General features: G+C 54.6%; 5 protein-coding genes and 1 non-coding gene across 6 annotated transcripts; 1 reads left to right on the top strand and 5 right to left on the bottom strand.

The window, feature by feature from the left end:
• Window position 1: 1 nt before the first annotated feature.
• Window positions 2-1,343, bottom strand: FA10DRAFT_265956 (small GTPase). The gene is made up of 4 exons (XM_025521283.1): window positions 798-1,343; window positions 497-724; window positions 350-433; window positions 2-278 (listed from the first exon to the last, which is right to left on the bottom strand). The coding sequence occupies exons 1-4, from the start codon at window positions 1,008-1,010 to the stop codon at window positions 105-107; spliced, it is 699 nt and encodes a 232-aa protein (XP_025379353.1). The 5' UTR covers window positions 1,011-1,343; the 3' UTR covers window positions 2-104.
• Window positions 1,344-1,479: 136 nt separating this feature from the next.
• Window positions 1,480-3,806, bottom strand: FA10DRAFT_265955 (MFS general substrate transporter). Its single transcript, XM_025521282.1, has 3 exons — window positions 2,581-3,806; window positions 2,468-2,523; window positions 1,480-2,393 (listed from the first exon to the last, which is right to left on the bottom strand). Exons 1-3 carry the CDS (start codon window positions 3,649-3,651, stop codon window positions 1,535-1,537), a joined length of 1,986 nt encoding a protein of 661 aa, XP_025379352.1. The 5' UTR covers window positions 3,652-3,806; the 3' UTR covers window positions 1,480-1,534.
• Window positions 3,807-3,944: 138 nt separating this feature from the next.
• Window positions 3,945-5,614, bottom strand: FA10DRAFT_265954 (5'/3'-nucleotidase sure). The gene is made up of 4 exons (XM_025521281.1): window positions 5,215-5,614; window positions 5,059-5,158; window positions 4,384-4,998; window positions 3,945-4,324 (listed from the first exon to the last, which is right to left on the bottom strand). Exons 1-4 carry the CDS (start codon window positions 5,472-5,474, stop codon window positions 4,208-4,210), a joined length of 1,092 nt encoding a protein of 363 aa, XP_025379351.1. The 5' UTR covers window positions 5,475-5,614; the 3' UTR covers window positions 3,945-4,207.
• Window positions 5,615-5,898: 284 nt separating this feature from the next.
• Window positions 5,899-6,001, bottom strand: FA10DRAFT_t19. The gene has a single exon. It is a non-coding gene; the product is annotated as a tRNA-Pro (tRNA).
• A 1,321-nt stretch (window positions 6,002-7,322) lies between these two features.
• FA10DRAFT_239726 (SKN1-domain-containing protein) lies at window positions 7,323-9,414 on the top strand. Its single transcript, XM_025519188.1, has 7 exons — window positions 7,323-7,497; window positions 7,565-7,749; window positions 7,804-7,920; window positions 7,969-8,049; window positions 8,106-8,928; window positions 9,010-9,104; window positions 9,164-9,414. The coding sequence occupies exons 1-7, from the start codon at window positions 7,383-7,385 to the stop codon at window positions 9,308-9,310; spliced, it is 1,563 nt and encodes a 520-aa protein (XP_025379350.1). The 5' UTR covers window positions 7,323-7,382; the 3' UTR covers window positions 9,311-9,414.
• FA10DRAFT_265953 (hypothetical protein) lies at window positions 9,165-12,242 on the bottom strand. Its single transcript, XM_025521280.1, has 5 exons — window positions 11,725-12,242; window positions 11,469-11,636; window positions 11,141-11,405; window positions 10,661-11,085; window positions 9,165-10,602 (listed from the first exon to the last, which is right to left on the bottom strand). The coding sequence occupies exons 1-5, from the start codon at window positions 12,142-12,144 to the stop codon at window positions 9,475-9,477; spliced, it is 2,406 nt and encodes an 801-aa protein (XP_025379349.1). The 5' UTR covers window positions 12,145-12,242; the 3' UTR covers window positions 9,165-9,474.
• Between the last annotated feature and the right edge of the window lie 1,178 nt (window positions 12,243-13,420).

The following is a 13,420-nucleotide window of genomic DNA, read 5'->3' as shown; positions in this document are numbered from 1 at the left end:
AATGTGATTGCTTTCGCAGCTCTGTATTTCGTGAATGAGAGTGAGAAGAGGAGAGGTATACAAAGACGAGAATTAAAAGGAGTGTGTGTGAGAATACAAAACGTTCAGACGTCCACGTAGATGAGGAGCGGCTCGCCGACGGCCTTGATCTCTGGGATTGTGCATTTGAGGTCAAAGGCCTTGGAGAGGATGATCTTGAAGATCTTTTGCACGTTGATGGCGTGCGACGTCGAGCAGAAGATGAGCGGGGCCTTCATTGCGCGTGCAAATCTCCGGGCCTGAGCACAGCCGAACGAAGGATCAGAACTTGGCCTAGAGCAGAGCTAGAGAGTCAAGAGGGAGCGCTCACCTGCTTTGTGATCTCTTCTTGCTCCTCCTTTGCGAACATGGCAAAGGTATCGTACTTTGTTCCTACAAGGAAAGGAATAGCCGTCTGGTCGCCTCCCATCGTCAGCTTTGACAACTGGAGAGAGGTGTGACGAAGAGGCTTGCTCACCTTGTTGAATCCTCTCGCCTGCCTGTACCATTCCTTGATGGAATTGAGCGTGCTCTTCCTTGAAAGGTCAAACATGAAGAGGATCGCCACGGCATCGTTGCAGACCAGGGGAAGCATGTTGACAAACTCCCTCTGCCCGCCCAGGTCCCAGATGCTGAATGTGATCTCAGTGTTGCGAATCGAAATTGTCTTTTCCATAAAGTTGACTCCGAGCGTCTGGATATAGTCCTACGTCGATAATTGTTCCCGCCGGAGTGGTGTCAGTAGCATGAAGATCGGATAAATGCAAACGTCGGCTCACCTCGTTGAAAGAACCCTCGACGTAGCGGACCATCAGGCTCGTCTTCCCGCACTGTGCATCGCCGATCAGGCCCACCTTCACGATGACGCTATTCTTGCCCGCTGAGGTCGATGGTGATGATGATGACGACGCCTCGTGCCCAACCCCTGTGTCCTCCCCTGCTCTTGTGCCTCCGGCTGTCTCCGGCATGGCACCTGTCTGACTCGAGGCCATGACGCTCTCGTGCCTACTGGGACAGGATCTCTAGGGATCTAGAATCGTGTCGAGGAAGGCCCAAAGGGCACGAATGCTGCTCCCTAGGCTCTATGATGTCGCTCCGATTCGATGGGGCGTAGGTACGAACAAAAGGGCGGCCGGAGTGCAGCGTGACGGCTCAGCGTAAGCGAGAGACCGATCTCGCAGCGCCGAGTGGAAAGGCGACGCCGAGCTCACGCACAGGCTATGCGCAAAGTGGGAGAAGGAGGACACTGGCCGGGCACAGGTACTGAGAGCTCGGCGAGTGCAGTGCGTCGTCAAGGGCGAACAGAAGAGGCGGCCCAAGCGTGGACGAGGGGAGGCGAGCGAGCCAAATTTCCGACCACGCGTCGTCAGTGACAAGACCAACACCTCATCCTTCATACAACGGCGATTCAAAAATACAAATGCACATTGGTCTTCGAACGGAAAGGATCTCGAGCAGATTGTCAAAATGTTGTTGCATTGATTTGTGTAAACCTGAGCATCATTGATGGATACATCTAACTCTGCAGCTTGGTAGACTCGGAGGCATACTTGCTCTTAGCACGAAGCGCAGGCCCGAACTTGAATAGAAGAAAGGGTGCTGGGATGCCCACGACGGCCGCAATCAGGGCCAGCACCGTGTTGCCATACCCGTAGCCAAGTTTGCTGTACATCGTCGGACCAGCAAGGGGCAATGCAAAGCCGGCCAAAGAGCGCAGGAAGACGTTGGCAGCGATGGCACTGGCAGCAAAGATTGTGTAGCAATCGACCATGTAGCTCTGAATACCCTGGAAGGTTGTGAGCATGCCGATCGCAAAGATGGCCGCCCCAATGTTGGGCCCGATCCAATGCGTCTTGTACTCTGCAGTCCAGCCAAAGATGAGAAGGCCTGCAGTCGGTGTCCAGCCAGTCATCATCATCACAATCAGCTTGAACTCGGGCTTGCCCTGGTTGTTGTTTTCCCTTTTGAGTTTGCGGTAGAAGTAGTCGAGTACCCTTCCACCGATCTGTCCACCAAGAGTGAAGCCCACTGCGAGGGAAATGTAGTTGAGCGACGCAACACCCACCGACTCCCCATAGACATTCTCGAAGACGGAATTGAACGTCGTTAGTTGGAGGTAAAGTGTGCCGTAAATGATCATCATGTAGAGTGCGAGCCACTGAACGACAGGCTGGGTCCCGATGAGGATGAAAGGCCGAACGAGGTTGTGCTGAAGACGTACTGCCCAGTGCTCCGCATTCTTGTCAAATACAGTGTGCAGCTTGTCGTTGCCTGTTTCGCGACGAAGTCGGGCCGCCTTCTTGCCGAGAATCCGCGGAGCATACGTTTCTGGAAGGATAAAAACTCCGACAGAAGCCGTGACACCAGCGGCAATACTACGAAATGATATCAAGACGTCGTCAGAGGCTCGCTCAACGATCTATTTCAGTGAATCACAACCAGGGCTCACCAGGCAATACCGAAGATCCATCTCCAATTTCGCGTCTCTTGTGTCACCCATCCTCCCTGGTAAGTCAATCGGTCAGCTATCGAGTCGAGCGAACACCTTGGATTTCCACTCACAACTATGGGCCCAATTGCGGGGCCGAGCAACGGTCCTAGACTGTAGACAGCCATCGCCGTGCCTCGCTCTTCGGGAAACATAAGGTCTGAGACGGTTCCACCACCTATAGCTAAGGGCGCGGAGCCGCCGAGGCCGGCGAAGAAGCGGAAGACAGACAGTTGGACGCGGTCCTGAGCGACGGCACAGGCGACGGTGAACGCAATGAAGAAGACATTTGCAGACTGGAGCACGATCCGTCTGCCAAACATCTCCGACAGGGGCGCCAAGAAGAGTGGCCCGATGGCGTAGGCGAGGACGAATACGGAGAGCATGAGAGACTCTAGGACGGTCGATGTGACGTGGAATTGTTCACTGATGAGAGGCAGGGCGGGGGCGACCATGGAAGAGGAGAGTGGCGAAAGGAAAGTATAGGTGGAGACGATGGCAATAACGGCCCATCGACGGTGCAACGACCAATTTCGAGGGTTCTCCATCGAGTCGGGTGAGTCCCAGGTGACAATGTTAGGGTCTTCTCCCTCCTTAGGCTCTGTGGATACCGAAGAGGCTCTCCCTTCCTGCTTTTCAAGGTCGACCGCTGGCTTCCCCTTTTCAATCTGCTCGGCCATAGTTTCGCCACTGTTGCCACTCCTGACATTCTCCAGAATCGCACTTTCTTCGGCTGCTTCTTCTTCGTCTCTCTTCTCGTAATTGCTGAGCTCTTTTTTCAAGGTATTCTTTTTTGATGACGGCCCCTGACCATCGTCCTTGGTCTTGCTAGCTGATGGCTTGTTGATCTTCGTTTTTGAGTTAGTCCGCGTAGCATGTAGCGGGTTGTACCAGTTGCCGTGATGATCTCTGTGGAGGTGAGGGTGGTCCTCATGCCGGCTATTCCAGTGAGACCCAATCTCCGAGTCGACGCCGCCTGTGTCGGCATTGTACAGGTCCCGTCTGCTGTGCGTTCTTTGGAGCGCGACCGGAGCACCATCTCGAGATCCACTCCCTCCTACTGCGGGGGAGGTCGACGAGGCGCGATAGTCCGGCGGGACGTGTGGACTAGCTTCATCTCGGATATTCTCCATCTCATCCGCCATGGTGTCGACAGGATGTCTCTTTCTCCCTCTTTGGTGGGGTATCCTGTGGTAAGAAGCTTCGCTCGCCAGAGCTTATAAACTGGCAACGGCAGCTTTTAAAGAGTTCCTGGTCATATCTCAGCAGATAGTAGTAGACGACGATCGAGGCAGAAGACCTGGGGTGCCGGTTTCGCAGACTCCAAACCAAAATAAAAATGCAGATTTCGGTTTTGTTCGGATGGAATCAGCAAGAGGGTCCCGCACAGAACGACGCGGTACCTTGCCGATTCAGAAGTAAACCTTCGACTCGCAGGCGGTTAAATTCATAGTGTCATGAAGCTCCGAGGCGCGCCACACGTGGTGATATTTCCCATGGAGAGCTTGCTTACTCTGCAAAATCATCAAGCCCGGGATGAAGTCCGTGGAGATAGCTATTACTTCGCTCCACTAAGGTTACTAATCGTTCCTGTGAGGGTCGGTGAAAAAAACGCAGCCAATAATGTCCGCTTTGGCATGATGTCCGCAACATAACACGGACAGGGCCGTGATGATAGAGACACAAGGTGATTGAAGTGGCTCAGAGCGACCTTTTAGACTTTGGCTTGCCGCTCTTGCTGTTGAGCGTCTTGACTGCGCCGTCGACACGGTGCTTCAGCAAGTGCTGAGCCGCGGTAGGAGCGTCGTAGTCGACCGACTATGGGGCGGGAGGTGTCAGCGAACATGCCTTTGCAACTACCGACCGCATGCACTCACGTAGATGCTCAGCGTAGCAGCGCACTTATCCTTGTTGACCGAGTCCTGCTCGCCAGGCAGGCTGCAGTCGCCGGAAAGGCAACGGTTGAGCCCGGGCGCAACGATGTTCTCATATTGGGGCAAGCCATTGCTGCCAATGTTGATGCGGTCAATGTAGGCCCCTCCCGTCATCCTGGTGTGGATCCAGTTGGCCTTTGAGCAGTTTGCAACTTGACCCACACCCGAAGCGTAGTTGACAGTACCACCTAGACCGAGAGGAAGGACTCCTGCCTCAGGGTTGCTCCTCTTCTCGTGCGACTGGCTGTCGCCGAGGGTCGAAACCAGGTTGGCCGTGTACTTGGCAATGATAATACTTTCGTCACTGGCATTGTCGTAGTTGAGAGTCTTGTAGTCACGGATGGCCGTAGAGGCCGAGAATGCAATGGCGGGGATGCCCCGCTCAACAACGACATACGACGAGCCGAGGGTGCCGCTGAGCGTGTACAGAAACGGACCAAGGTTGGTTCCTTCATTGGGTCCAGTCACTGCCAGGTCAACAGCCTTTCCTTTGAAGAAGTCGGGGACGACCTGGTCGAGTCCAAAGAGGGTGCAAGCGGCTGGCGTACCATCAAAGTACTACAGAACATGGAGGGTCTCCGTCAGTCAGGCCACACTCCTCCACAACGCTCTACACACCGTCAGGCCGGGGTCGCTTGCGTTAGCGCCACGGTAAGGCGCACTCTGGGGGAGAGATCCGCCACGTCCCGGGCCGGACAAAGTGGCTTGCTTGGGAAGGCTGTCGTTCTCTTCAGCTTTACTCAAACAGGACGCTTGCAGCCTTATTCAACTCACTTTACAGTGCCACCGGTGCCAGACTGCTGCTGGGCCGGCGCGACCATGAGAACGTTGTGGCCGGCAGTCTTGAGTGCGTAGTAGGTCGCACGGATATTTGCAGACGCCCATGAGTCGTCATTGCTCAACAGAATGTTGAGAGATCGCTTGGCCTTGATGACTCCTGAGTAGCCCTTGGCATTGACGGGGTAGTCATCTTTTGCGCTGGCAGCAGCGAATGCGAGCGAGACAAGGACAGAAAGAACAGGAAAGAAGCGCATCGTTGAGCCTGGGCGGAGCGGGCTGGGAAAAAGGGGGAAGGGGAAGCTGTGTCAGGTGGCTGACAAAAGAATCCCTGCCCTTTTGTATGGGTGTGTACGTCCGCGATGCCACTGCACGGTGCATCGACATCACGCATAAAATGACTCTCTAATCTACGACGGAAGAAGTTCCTGTGCCTGCACTCTCTTTAGCGCGTCTTGGAACCCAGTATCTTGATCCTTCGAAGAACGAACGTGCGCTCCGCCTCGTCAACACTTCTTTGTGACCTCAGCATTTCGATGTCTGATCTGCCGGTCTCTCTCCTACCTGCATCTTCACCGCATTGAGGAACAACGTCCTCTTTGGCATTATCAAAAGAAGTCGAAAGAGATGTTGTAGGTTCCAAAATTCTGTGATTGACCGGAACAAAAAAAAAATGTATCAGGGTCCAGCCGGGACTCGAACCCGGGCCGCACGCAACCGCGCAATCACTTGGGAGGACAATGCCAATCCCTAAGCGAGAATTCTACCGCTATACTACTGGACCTTCTGATTGGAAGACCGATCTTCCTAGACAAATATATACCTAGGAAAGTAAGTTCTTCCTCCTCCCGTTGCGACTGTGAAGCCGTCGTTCACGATCTTCATTCTTCAGCCCGTGGCATGCTCACGAGCACAATACAAAGGGAATTACCACAAGACATTATCGTTTTGTTGAAAGTATGCATAGCTGATGGAGAGACTTCGCGGCGTGCCTGCTTCTCGAACACGAGGAGAAGGAATTGAAAAAAAATAAATCCGTCTCCCCAGCTGAGGTCACCGTCAGAAAGAAGGTCCGCACCGTGTCAGACCGGTGAAATCTTTGACGGGCGGCTTGGTGGCATTTCTGTATTGAGAGTCCCAGACCGAAATAGGTCCGCTCCGCTAGCAAAGACCTATTCACCACTCAATCGTGCTTGTCGGAACTTGAACGGTGAACAGCTTATTGACAGCGGCGCGCGGGCGCCGCGCGGCACGGTCTGCCGGAGACAGCAAAGGGGCACTGCCTTTCTTTAGATCTCCTTTCATAGGTGACACGGCAGTCTCTTCGCTCCTCGCCATCACTCTCCTTCACCCCTCCCCCCCTCCCCCCCAGGCTGGCCACAACGAACCTACAGACCCCAGTAACGAAGGGTCCCTAATTCTCGACACTCCCAACCTAGCCTACGAAGGCCTCCCCACTCGCGTCAGCTTTGAGACTCAGAAGACTCAGCAGAGCGAGGATGGATACTAGAGAGAACAGTGACTTCCTTCGAGGAGCCAAGGCGAAAAGCGTCTATCCATACAACTCTGGCAGCTCAGAGGGCAGCTCCTCATCTGGGAATCACGCTGCAGAGAGCACTGACCTCTTAGCACAAAGTCCCACGAGCCCGCAAGAGCCCGAGGCGTTGGAAGACCGCCCTGCACTAATGACTTCTAGCGATCGAAGATCTGGCAGGACGATAAGCTCTGGCAGCGTGAGTAGAATCTTCCTTGTGGCATACTGCATTGGATCTGTATCTGAGACCAAACACCAATAGACGGCGATAAGAAACGGCCCTATGACGGCTGCGACTGGACCTCGAAAGCCTTGGAGCCGGCCCAACTCCACACGCTACGCTCCAACGACGATGAGTGAGGACTCGTCATCGAGGCTGCAAAGCAACAATTTCGATCTATACTCAGAACACGACCCGGGACGCTGGAATACCGATCAAAAGGAGGATGACGACAACCTCCATGACCCGAAACTGCAGTATAGGTAAGGAGCTCCGTCCGGCTGCCTTTGTTTTCCTCGAGACTGATAGAGCTTCATTTGTAGAGGATCAGGGTGCTTCTTTGTCTCGAAACGGGCATGCGTCAACGTGGGCACCCTCGTACTTCTCACCACGACCCTTCTCGCCCTCTTCATGGGTTACCCCTTGATGACGAGGTTCTATTTTACGAGGCCAGGAAACAAAGGTGGCTTCAATGTGGGAGGGACCAACGCCAGCGGAATGATTCCTGATCTCGCTTCCTTGGTGAGTTTGCAAAACCATCCTCACATTCGGAAGTCCTGCCCGATCTTTAACATGGACGAAGGGAATTCGAGCTGGGCTCATCGATGTAGATACGCCACAAGAAGCGCGTATCAGCACTAAAAGGGGACTAAATGACGACGAAGAGTGGAATCTCGTCTTCAGCGACGAGTTCAACACCAACGGCAGGAGCTTCTACCCAGGCGACGATCCGTTCTGGGAAGCCCACAATCTCTGGGCTCACGGCACCGTCGACTATGTAAGCTTGGGTCGCCGTGGTATATCAGAACAGCAGCTAATGGCTTTGAGACAGGAATGGTATGATCCGGCGGCCATCACAACAAAGGACGGTGCACTCGTGATTACTGCTTCCGAGCAGGCCCTCAAGAACCTCAACTTCCGCTCGGGCCAACTCACAAGCTGGAATCAGGTGAGTCGCCTACAACGTGTGACTACTTATGATCTGACCCTCCTTAAGTTCTGTTTCACGGGAGGGTACATGGAAGCCGCGGTCGTCTTACCTGGCGATCCACACGTTTCCGGATGGTGGCCTGCCATTGTGAGTCTTTGAAAAAGTGCGCCGCGCTCCGCTGAAAAGAGCTGATGTTTGAGCAGTGGACGATGGGCAACTTGGGCCGAGCCAATTACGGCGCCACGACCGACGGCATGTGGCCTTATGCATATGACACCTGCGATCGCGGAACTCTCATGAACCAGACCGACCCCGACGGTTCAGGACCCAGGTCTGTGTTTGTCACTGGTGCTGAGACAGGCTTCAACAAGATCTACCACACGTCCTCGCTTTCTTGGGCCCCGGGCCAGAAGCTCTCTTCCTGTACTTGCGACGGTGAGGACCACCCTGGTCCCAAAAAGGCAGGTGGGGACTACGTTGGACGAAGCGCGCCGGAGATCGACCTCTTCGAGGCACAGGTCGACGCGAATACGGGCGGCTCCCTGAGTCTCTCTGGCCAATGGATGCCCGCCAGTGCCGGCTACCGACTCAAAAATGGGACGGGAAAGGAGTACGACCTATTCAACATTCATGGCAAGGACGTCACCATTAATTCGTACCGTGGAAACGTTTACCAAATGTCGGCCTCGGCGATCGCTCATACTGATCCAGACACGTACGAGCTGACGGGCAATAAGTTTGCTGTCTTCGGCATCGAGTACGAGCCTGGACCTGACGGTTACATTTCCTGGTGGATTGATGGCAACCGGGCGTGGACCATTCATGCGGCAGCCATGGCACCGGACGAAGAAGCGGGAGTCGGGCCGCGACCGATCCCTGAAGAGCCAATGTATATCATTATGAATCTGGCCATCAGCAGGGGCTTCGGCTACGTCAATTGGGACAAGCTCACCTTTCCGGCGCACCTCAAGGTCGACTACATCCGCCTTTATCAAGCGCCTGGAAAGGAAAATGTTGGGTGTGATCGTGAGTCCCTCAGCCGTCGATCATTTCCCTCTCCCAATCCTCTGACCAAGATGCCCTTGCTTTGCCGCGATGCCCGTGTAGCAAAGAAATTTCCCACCAAAGACTACATCGACAGGCACATCCTTGCCTATACCAATCCCAACCTGACCGTCTGGGGTGGCTACCAGGAAGTCGGCGTGAGTGAAAGCTGCCTCTCAACAGAGAAGCTTCGCCTGGTACTGACCAATCACAACAGGGCTACGGGCAGGTGTGGCCCAAGAACCGTCTCTATGGCTGCAACGAGGAGCCTAGAAATTACGCAGGACCTTTGCGAGGAGGAGGGTATGATGAGGCTCCCGCCTCCGCATCGAAAAACATTCCGATCGAGAGCGACAACAATTGAACGACCCAAGTGCCTGCTTACACTGTATTGATGTTTCATCTGTCTGTACTTTCCTTCATATTTCCCTCCTTTTCATCGTCGAGGTTAATAATGCCAGATTGCTGTGTGTTGTGGTACAGATACACAAAGGACGAATAGAAGTCGATAAAAGGAATGGCGTAAGTTCATGATGTCGGCTTCTGAGCATCGGCTTGCTCCTCTCCTTTGGGCGGAGACTTCGGTATTCTCGGCTGGTATGCATGAACTGGGCTCTGACTCGTCTCTGCAGCAGGTGTAGTTGGTGCTGCTTGAGCTGTTGAGCTCGGTGCCTGTGGCGTACCCCAAGCCTTTTGCCTCGCGCTCCAAAACGTCCCAAAGTTGCCCAGGGCCTGCCGAACGTGGGTGCCAGCCTGAGCGGCGGCTGCCTGTGCTTGTGCCTGCAGAGCTTGCGCACTTGCCATGACTTCGGCTGTGTTGATACCCTCTTTCCCTGCCGCGGCACCACCACTAGTCGTCGAGGACGAGACGTGGTGGATTCCCTTTTCCGGGCTGTGTACGTCTGCTGCCGCTGCTGCTTGCCCCGATCCCTCTCGTGCTTCTGCCGCCTTTGCAATTTGATCCCTTCTGAACTTGGCCAAGTCATTGCCCCACTTGTTCGCCAGCTTCCACGCCGTTTGGCTGCCTTGCTGCCAAGCATTTCCAAGAGCTTCTCTTGTTGGCCCTAGCTGCTCATCGAGGTGCAGGTCGTGGAAGCCAGCCGTCAGCCTGAGGCTGACATCTTCCAGAGTAGACGTCCTTCCTTCGCATGGGTGCTTGTGAGGCACAATGTCGCAGAGCATCGGATCCGTCGTAGCGTCCCAGAGCGCATACGCTTTTGTCAATTTCAATGCTTGCACAAAGTCAGCGCCGAATGCCTCAATACCGACATCGCGAGGCGGTCCAGCCGGGGTGGATGAGGAGGTGCTCGGAGGGTAATTTTGCTGTCCTGCGGTATCCAACGGCGGCAACACAACGCTTGACGAGGCCAGATTGGGCGTACTAATGGTCGACTTTGGTGGCGCCTCGGTCGAGGTGCCAATGTGCTCATTGTATTTGACGGTCGAGAGCATGGCACAGATGTACTCTTCAAACTTGGCCCGTAGATAGTCGTCGCTGCCGCTGTATTGCATTGTCGACGGCCTTGAAGGGTCAGCGGCGTTCCAAGTCTCTAACACGACGTTGACCACCTCGTCCATCCACTTGCGATCAGCGGCCGTGAGAGAGACGATGTGCTGCAGTCTCGGGTCGATGAACTCCAATGTTGTTTGTTCCAGCTTACGACCGAAGAGAGAGTCAGCGCGCGAGTCAAAGGGGAGGAGGGCAACTGCTCACATCAACGACGACGTCTACGGCCATCTCCTTCTGCTGCCGAAAAATGCTGTTGGTTGTGCCGACCAGATAGCTTTCCGCCTTGCTAGCAACGTCAATCTGTTGCAGGGGTAGGTAGGGTTGAAAGAAGGCGCCCTGGCCAAAGAGGTGGAGCGGCAGGCCCATGAAGCGGAGCAAGCTTTTGCGGTCCGACGTCTTCAAGCTCTCCGCTCTCTTCCTCTTGGATGACTGTCGATCCATCGTGGGCGACCCTGAGTCTTCCAGCGCGAGCATAAGGTCGGGCACGAGCGAGACGAGGCTGTATTGATAGGTGCAAAGCCGCTCGACGGGGTATCCAAAGAACATGATCTTCTTCTGCAGCAGCAGCAGCTTCAGCAGCATCAATGTCTTGAATCGCCATTTGAAGATGAGCTCTCGTAGAGATGTACCTGGATGATTCGCTTAGTGGCGGTGTCTCGGTAAGTCCAAGATACGAGGACATACCCATGTACATGACGGCCTCCCTTTCATCATGTCGATCACTGGCTTTGGATGCTTTCTTTGCTTCTGCTCCTTCCTGTTCGCCAGCAGTGTCCCCTGAAACAGCTACGGGACTTTCATTTGTGCGAATCGTCCCTTTTGCCGCCCTCAGCCCCGCCTCGAGAGTGGCATGGAATTCGATGAGAATGTCGGTATCGCCAAAATCTCCCTGAGCAAAGAACGCCCGCGTGACCACGCCGAGCTTCTCTTTGATTGGGCCGAAGACGGGCTTAATTGAGAAGATTCAGCTCCTCTCATCTGCAAAGGTGCAGGGAATGCGAGAGAGACTCACATCTCTTGCCAAGACGACGACGGCCTTTTGCACAGTGCTTCTCGTCACTTCTTTACCCCTGACCGCCAATTGCGAACTGGCAATCTGCCGATTACACGATATCCCAAAGACTGTGGCTGGGTGAAGAGTCTTCGAGACAATGTGAAAGTAGCAGAAGTCCTCATCAGACTGCAAAAGGGGGTGGGTTGGGGGTTGGGGGGAGGGATAGACGTTAGTCAGTAAGAAAGGGAGAGGGAGCCTCAAAGCATGTCCTCACCAGGTGACTACCGTCAGGTAGAGCGAGGAATGGCAGCTTTCCACAGAGCTCCTCATCTTCTGCCAGCTCCTTTGGGTGCGCATATTCGACTTGCGGCCCAACGAGATGATTGAAGTCCACCACGGCAATGCCCAGAATTACAGCCTTGTCGGCATTCTTGTCTTTGGCGTCGGTATCGGTAGCTGAGAGGCCATTGGAAGCAGAAAAAGACGTCGAGCGAAGGGCCTCGACAACCTTGTCAGGCATGGTCAGATCTGGAAGTGCAGGAGTCGTGGTACCGGAAGGGAGCGTCGACGAGGTGGCAGTCGCCGAAGAATCGAGGGCTGGCATAACGGGCGAAGAGGTCGGCTTCGTGGCATCTGCCGGCACCGCCTCAATCGATGGGGCCGCCTTGACATTCTCTGCCTCCTCCTTAGACATGGCAACGACGCTGAAGGCAAGCTATTAAAGAGCGATGACAGGATGGGAGAGGGAGAGGCAGCGAAGAGGGAATAGGACCTCCTCGGACAGGAAGAGGGTGACCGTGCGCGAAGCTACATTACTCGGCCGAGAAGGGACAGGAGCAATCTTCTTCGTCACTGGTCCAGTCTCCTCCTTAGCAGACAAGGCAATGGGATCACACTTTTTGACTGCTGTCTATAAGTGATGGAGACGCAGGAGCCTCCAAGTTGCTCGTAGAAAGTCTGTAGTAGACGTGGTAGTGACTGGTGGAATTGACGGCAATAGTCAAATCAGCTGGAGGAAAGGCACAGCACGTGACCAGACGCCTTTAACGCGACGCGGACTCACGCCATTTTGAATACAAAACAGTTTTGTTGTATTCACCTTATTGAAACAGGACTTAGACTGGCGAAGAGAAAATCGAGCATCTACAGCTTCCTTGTCCGACACCTCACCCACTTGATCTCGCGACGAGAACGGCGGCGACGACGACGACGGCAAGCATCGACAAGACACGGCCTGCAGCTCCAAGGTCTCGTGTCTTCACTCTTTCATTCCCTTTCTTCTCTCTTGGCCTGTCTGTTATTCCAGCTTAGATCCATAGCTCCTGCTTGGTCACCGTCGCACGTCGTCATCCTCGCCGCAACAGCTCCTTCTGTCACGATCGAACCATTGCTAAGGGCACAAGTGCTTCACGTCACGTAAGGGAAGCTCTTGCTGGTCTGCACGATACTACAACGTGCAAGGCCCTCTGCAGTCGCGACCACTAGGCTCCCGCGACCGGGCGCGCCTCGTCCTCCACCACGCCTCGGCTCTCAGCCCTTGTTGACCACGCTCGACGTGTCAACTACTGTGGGAGGTCCATCGCGTTTGCGTAAGTGAAGTGTGACCTAGCTGGTGAGTTCACATTGCTGGCACGATAGGAGACGATGAATGTTCGTCGTCACGTCGCGTCCGCGAGCGCGTCCCGTTGCTCGGCTGCATTGATAAAGAGTGCTAGGCACGGTGCCCGCTCATTTCTACTCCGTGTCCATGCTCAAGTACCGCCGCAATCGGGCGGTGACGGCGATTTCACCTTCGCTTACCATTCGCGTTCCTGCGAGGGGATCTGTCCGAGTACTGACGCTTATAGCTACTCCTGCCAGGACGAAGACCTGTTAGACCACGCGACCTTCTTCTCATAACAACACGTCACACGATGGCTTCACAGGTGGTACGTAGAAACGACATCTTCGCAATGTGATCACGACTTTGT

The sequence above is a fragment of the Acaromyces ingoldii genome (assembly GCF_003144295.1).
Source record: "Acaromyces ingoldii strain MCA 4198 unplaced genomic scaffold FA10scaffold_2, whole genome shotgun sequence".
Classification (NCBI taxonomy): domain Eukaryota; kingdom Fungi; phylum Basidiomycota; class Exobasidiomycetes; order Exobasidiales; family Cryptobasidiaceae; genus Acaromyces; species Acaromyces ingoldii.
This window is presented reverse-complemented; position numbering and strand designations above follow the sequence as displayed.

Excerpts from the sequence above, each read along its gene's own strand:
- FA10DRAFT_265954 (XM_025521281.1), bottom strand. The coding sequence starts at position 5,474 with ATGCGCTTCTTTCCTGTTCTTTCTGTCCTTGTCTCGCTCGCATTCGCT. Across the intron at positions 5,159-5,214 it reads GGCACCGGTGGCACTGTAAA|CCTTCCCAAGCAAGCCACTT; the intron begins GTGAGTTGAATA and ends AGAGAACGACAG. Across the intron at positions 4,999-5,058 it reads CAAGCGACCCCGGCCTGACG|TACTTTGATGGTACGCCAGC; the intron begins GTGTGTAGAGCG and ends CATGTTCTGTAG.
- FA10DRAFT_239726 (XM_025519188.1), top strand. The coding sequence starts at position 7,383 with ATGGGTTACCCCTTGATGACGAGGTTCTATTTTACGAGGCCAGGAAAC. Across the intron at positions 7,750-7,803 it reads CTCACGGCACCGTCGACTAT|GAATGGTATGATCCGGCGGC; the intron begins GTAAGCTTGGGT and ends GCTTTGAGACAG. Across the intron at positions 9,105-9,163 it reads GTGGCTACCAGGAAGTCGGC|GGCTACGGGCAGGTGTGGCC; the intron begins GTGAGTGAAAGC and ends CAATCACAACAG.
- FA10DRAFT_265955 (XM_025521282.1), bottom strand. The coding sequence starts at position 3,651 with ATGGCGGATGAGATGGAGAATATCCGAGATGAAGCTAGTCCACACGTC. Across the intron at positions 2,524-2,580 it reads CCGCAATTGGGCCCATAGTT|GGAGGATGGGTGACACAAGA; the intron begins GTGAGTGGAAAT and ends TTGACTTACCAG. Across the intron at positions 2,394-2,467 it reads TGGATCTTCGGTATTGCCTG|TATTGCCGCTGGTGTCACGG; the intron begins GTGAGCCCTGGT and ends ATCATTTCGTAG.
- FA10DRAFT_265956 (XM_025521283.1), bottom strand. The coding sequence starts at position 1,010 with ATGGCCTCGAGTCAGACAGGTGCCATGCCGGAGACAGCCGGAGGCACA. Across the intron at positions 434-496 it reads AGGCGAGAGGATTCAACAAG|ACGGCTATTCCTTTCCTTGT; the intron begins GTGAGCAAGCCT and ends GGAGGCGACCAG. Across the intron at positions 279-349 it reads AAGAAGAGATCACAAAGCAG|GCCCGGAGATTTGCACGCGC; the intron begins GTGAGCGCTCCC and ends GGCTGTGCTCAG.
- FA10DRAFT_265953 (XM_025521280.1), bottom strand. The coding sequence starts at position 12,144 with ATGTCTAAGGAGGAGGCAGAGAATGTCAAGGCGGCCCCATCGATTGAG. Across the intron at positions 11,406-11,468 it reads TCGTCGTCTTGGCAAGAGAT|CCCGTCTTCGGCCCAATCAA; the intron begins GTGAGTCTCTCT and ends TTCTCAATTAAG. Across the intron at positions 10,603-10,660 it reads CCGTAGACGTCGTCGTTGAT|CTGGAACAAACAACATTGGA; the intron begins GTGAGCAGTTGC and ends TTCGGTCGTAAG.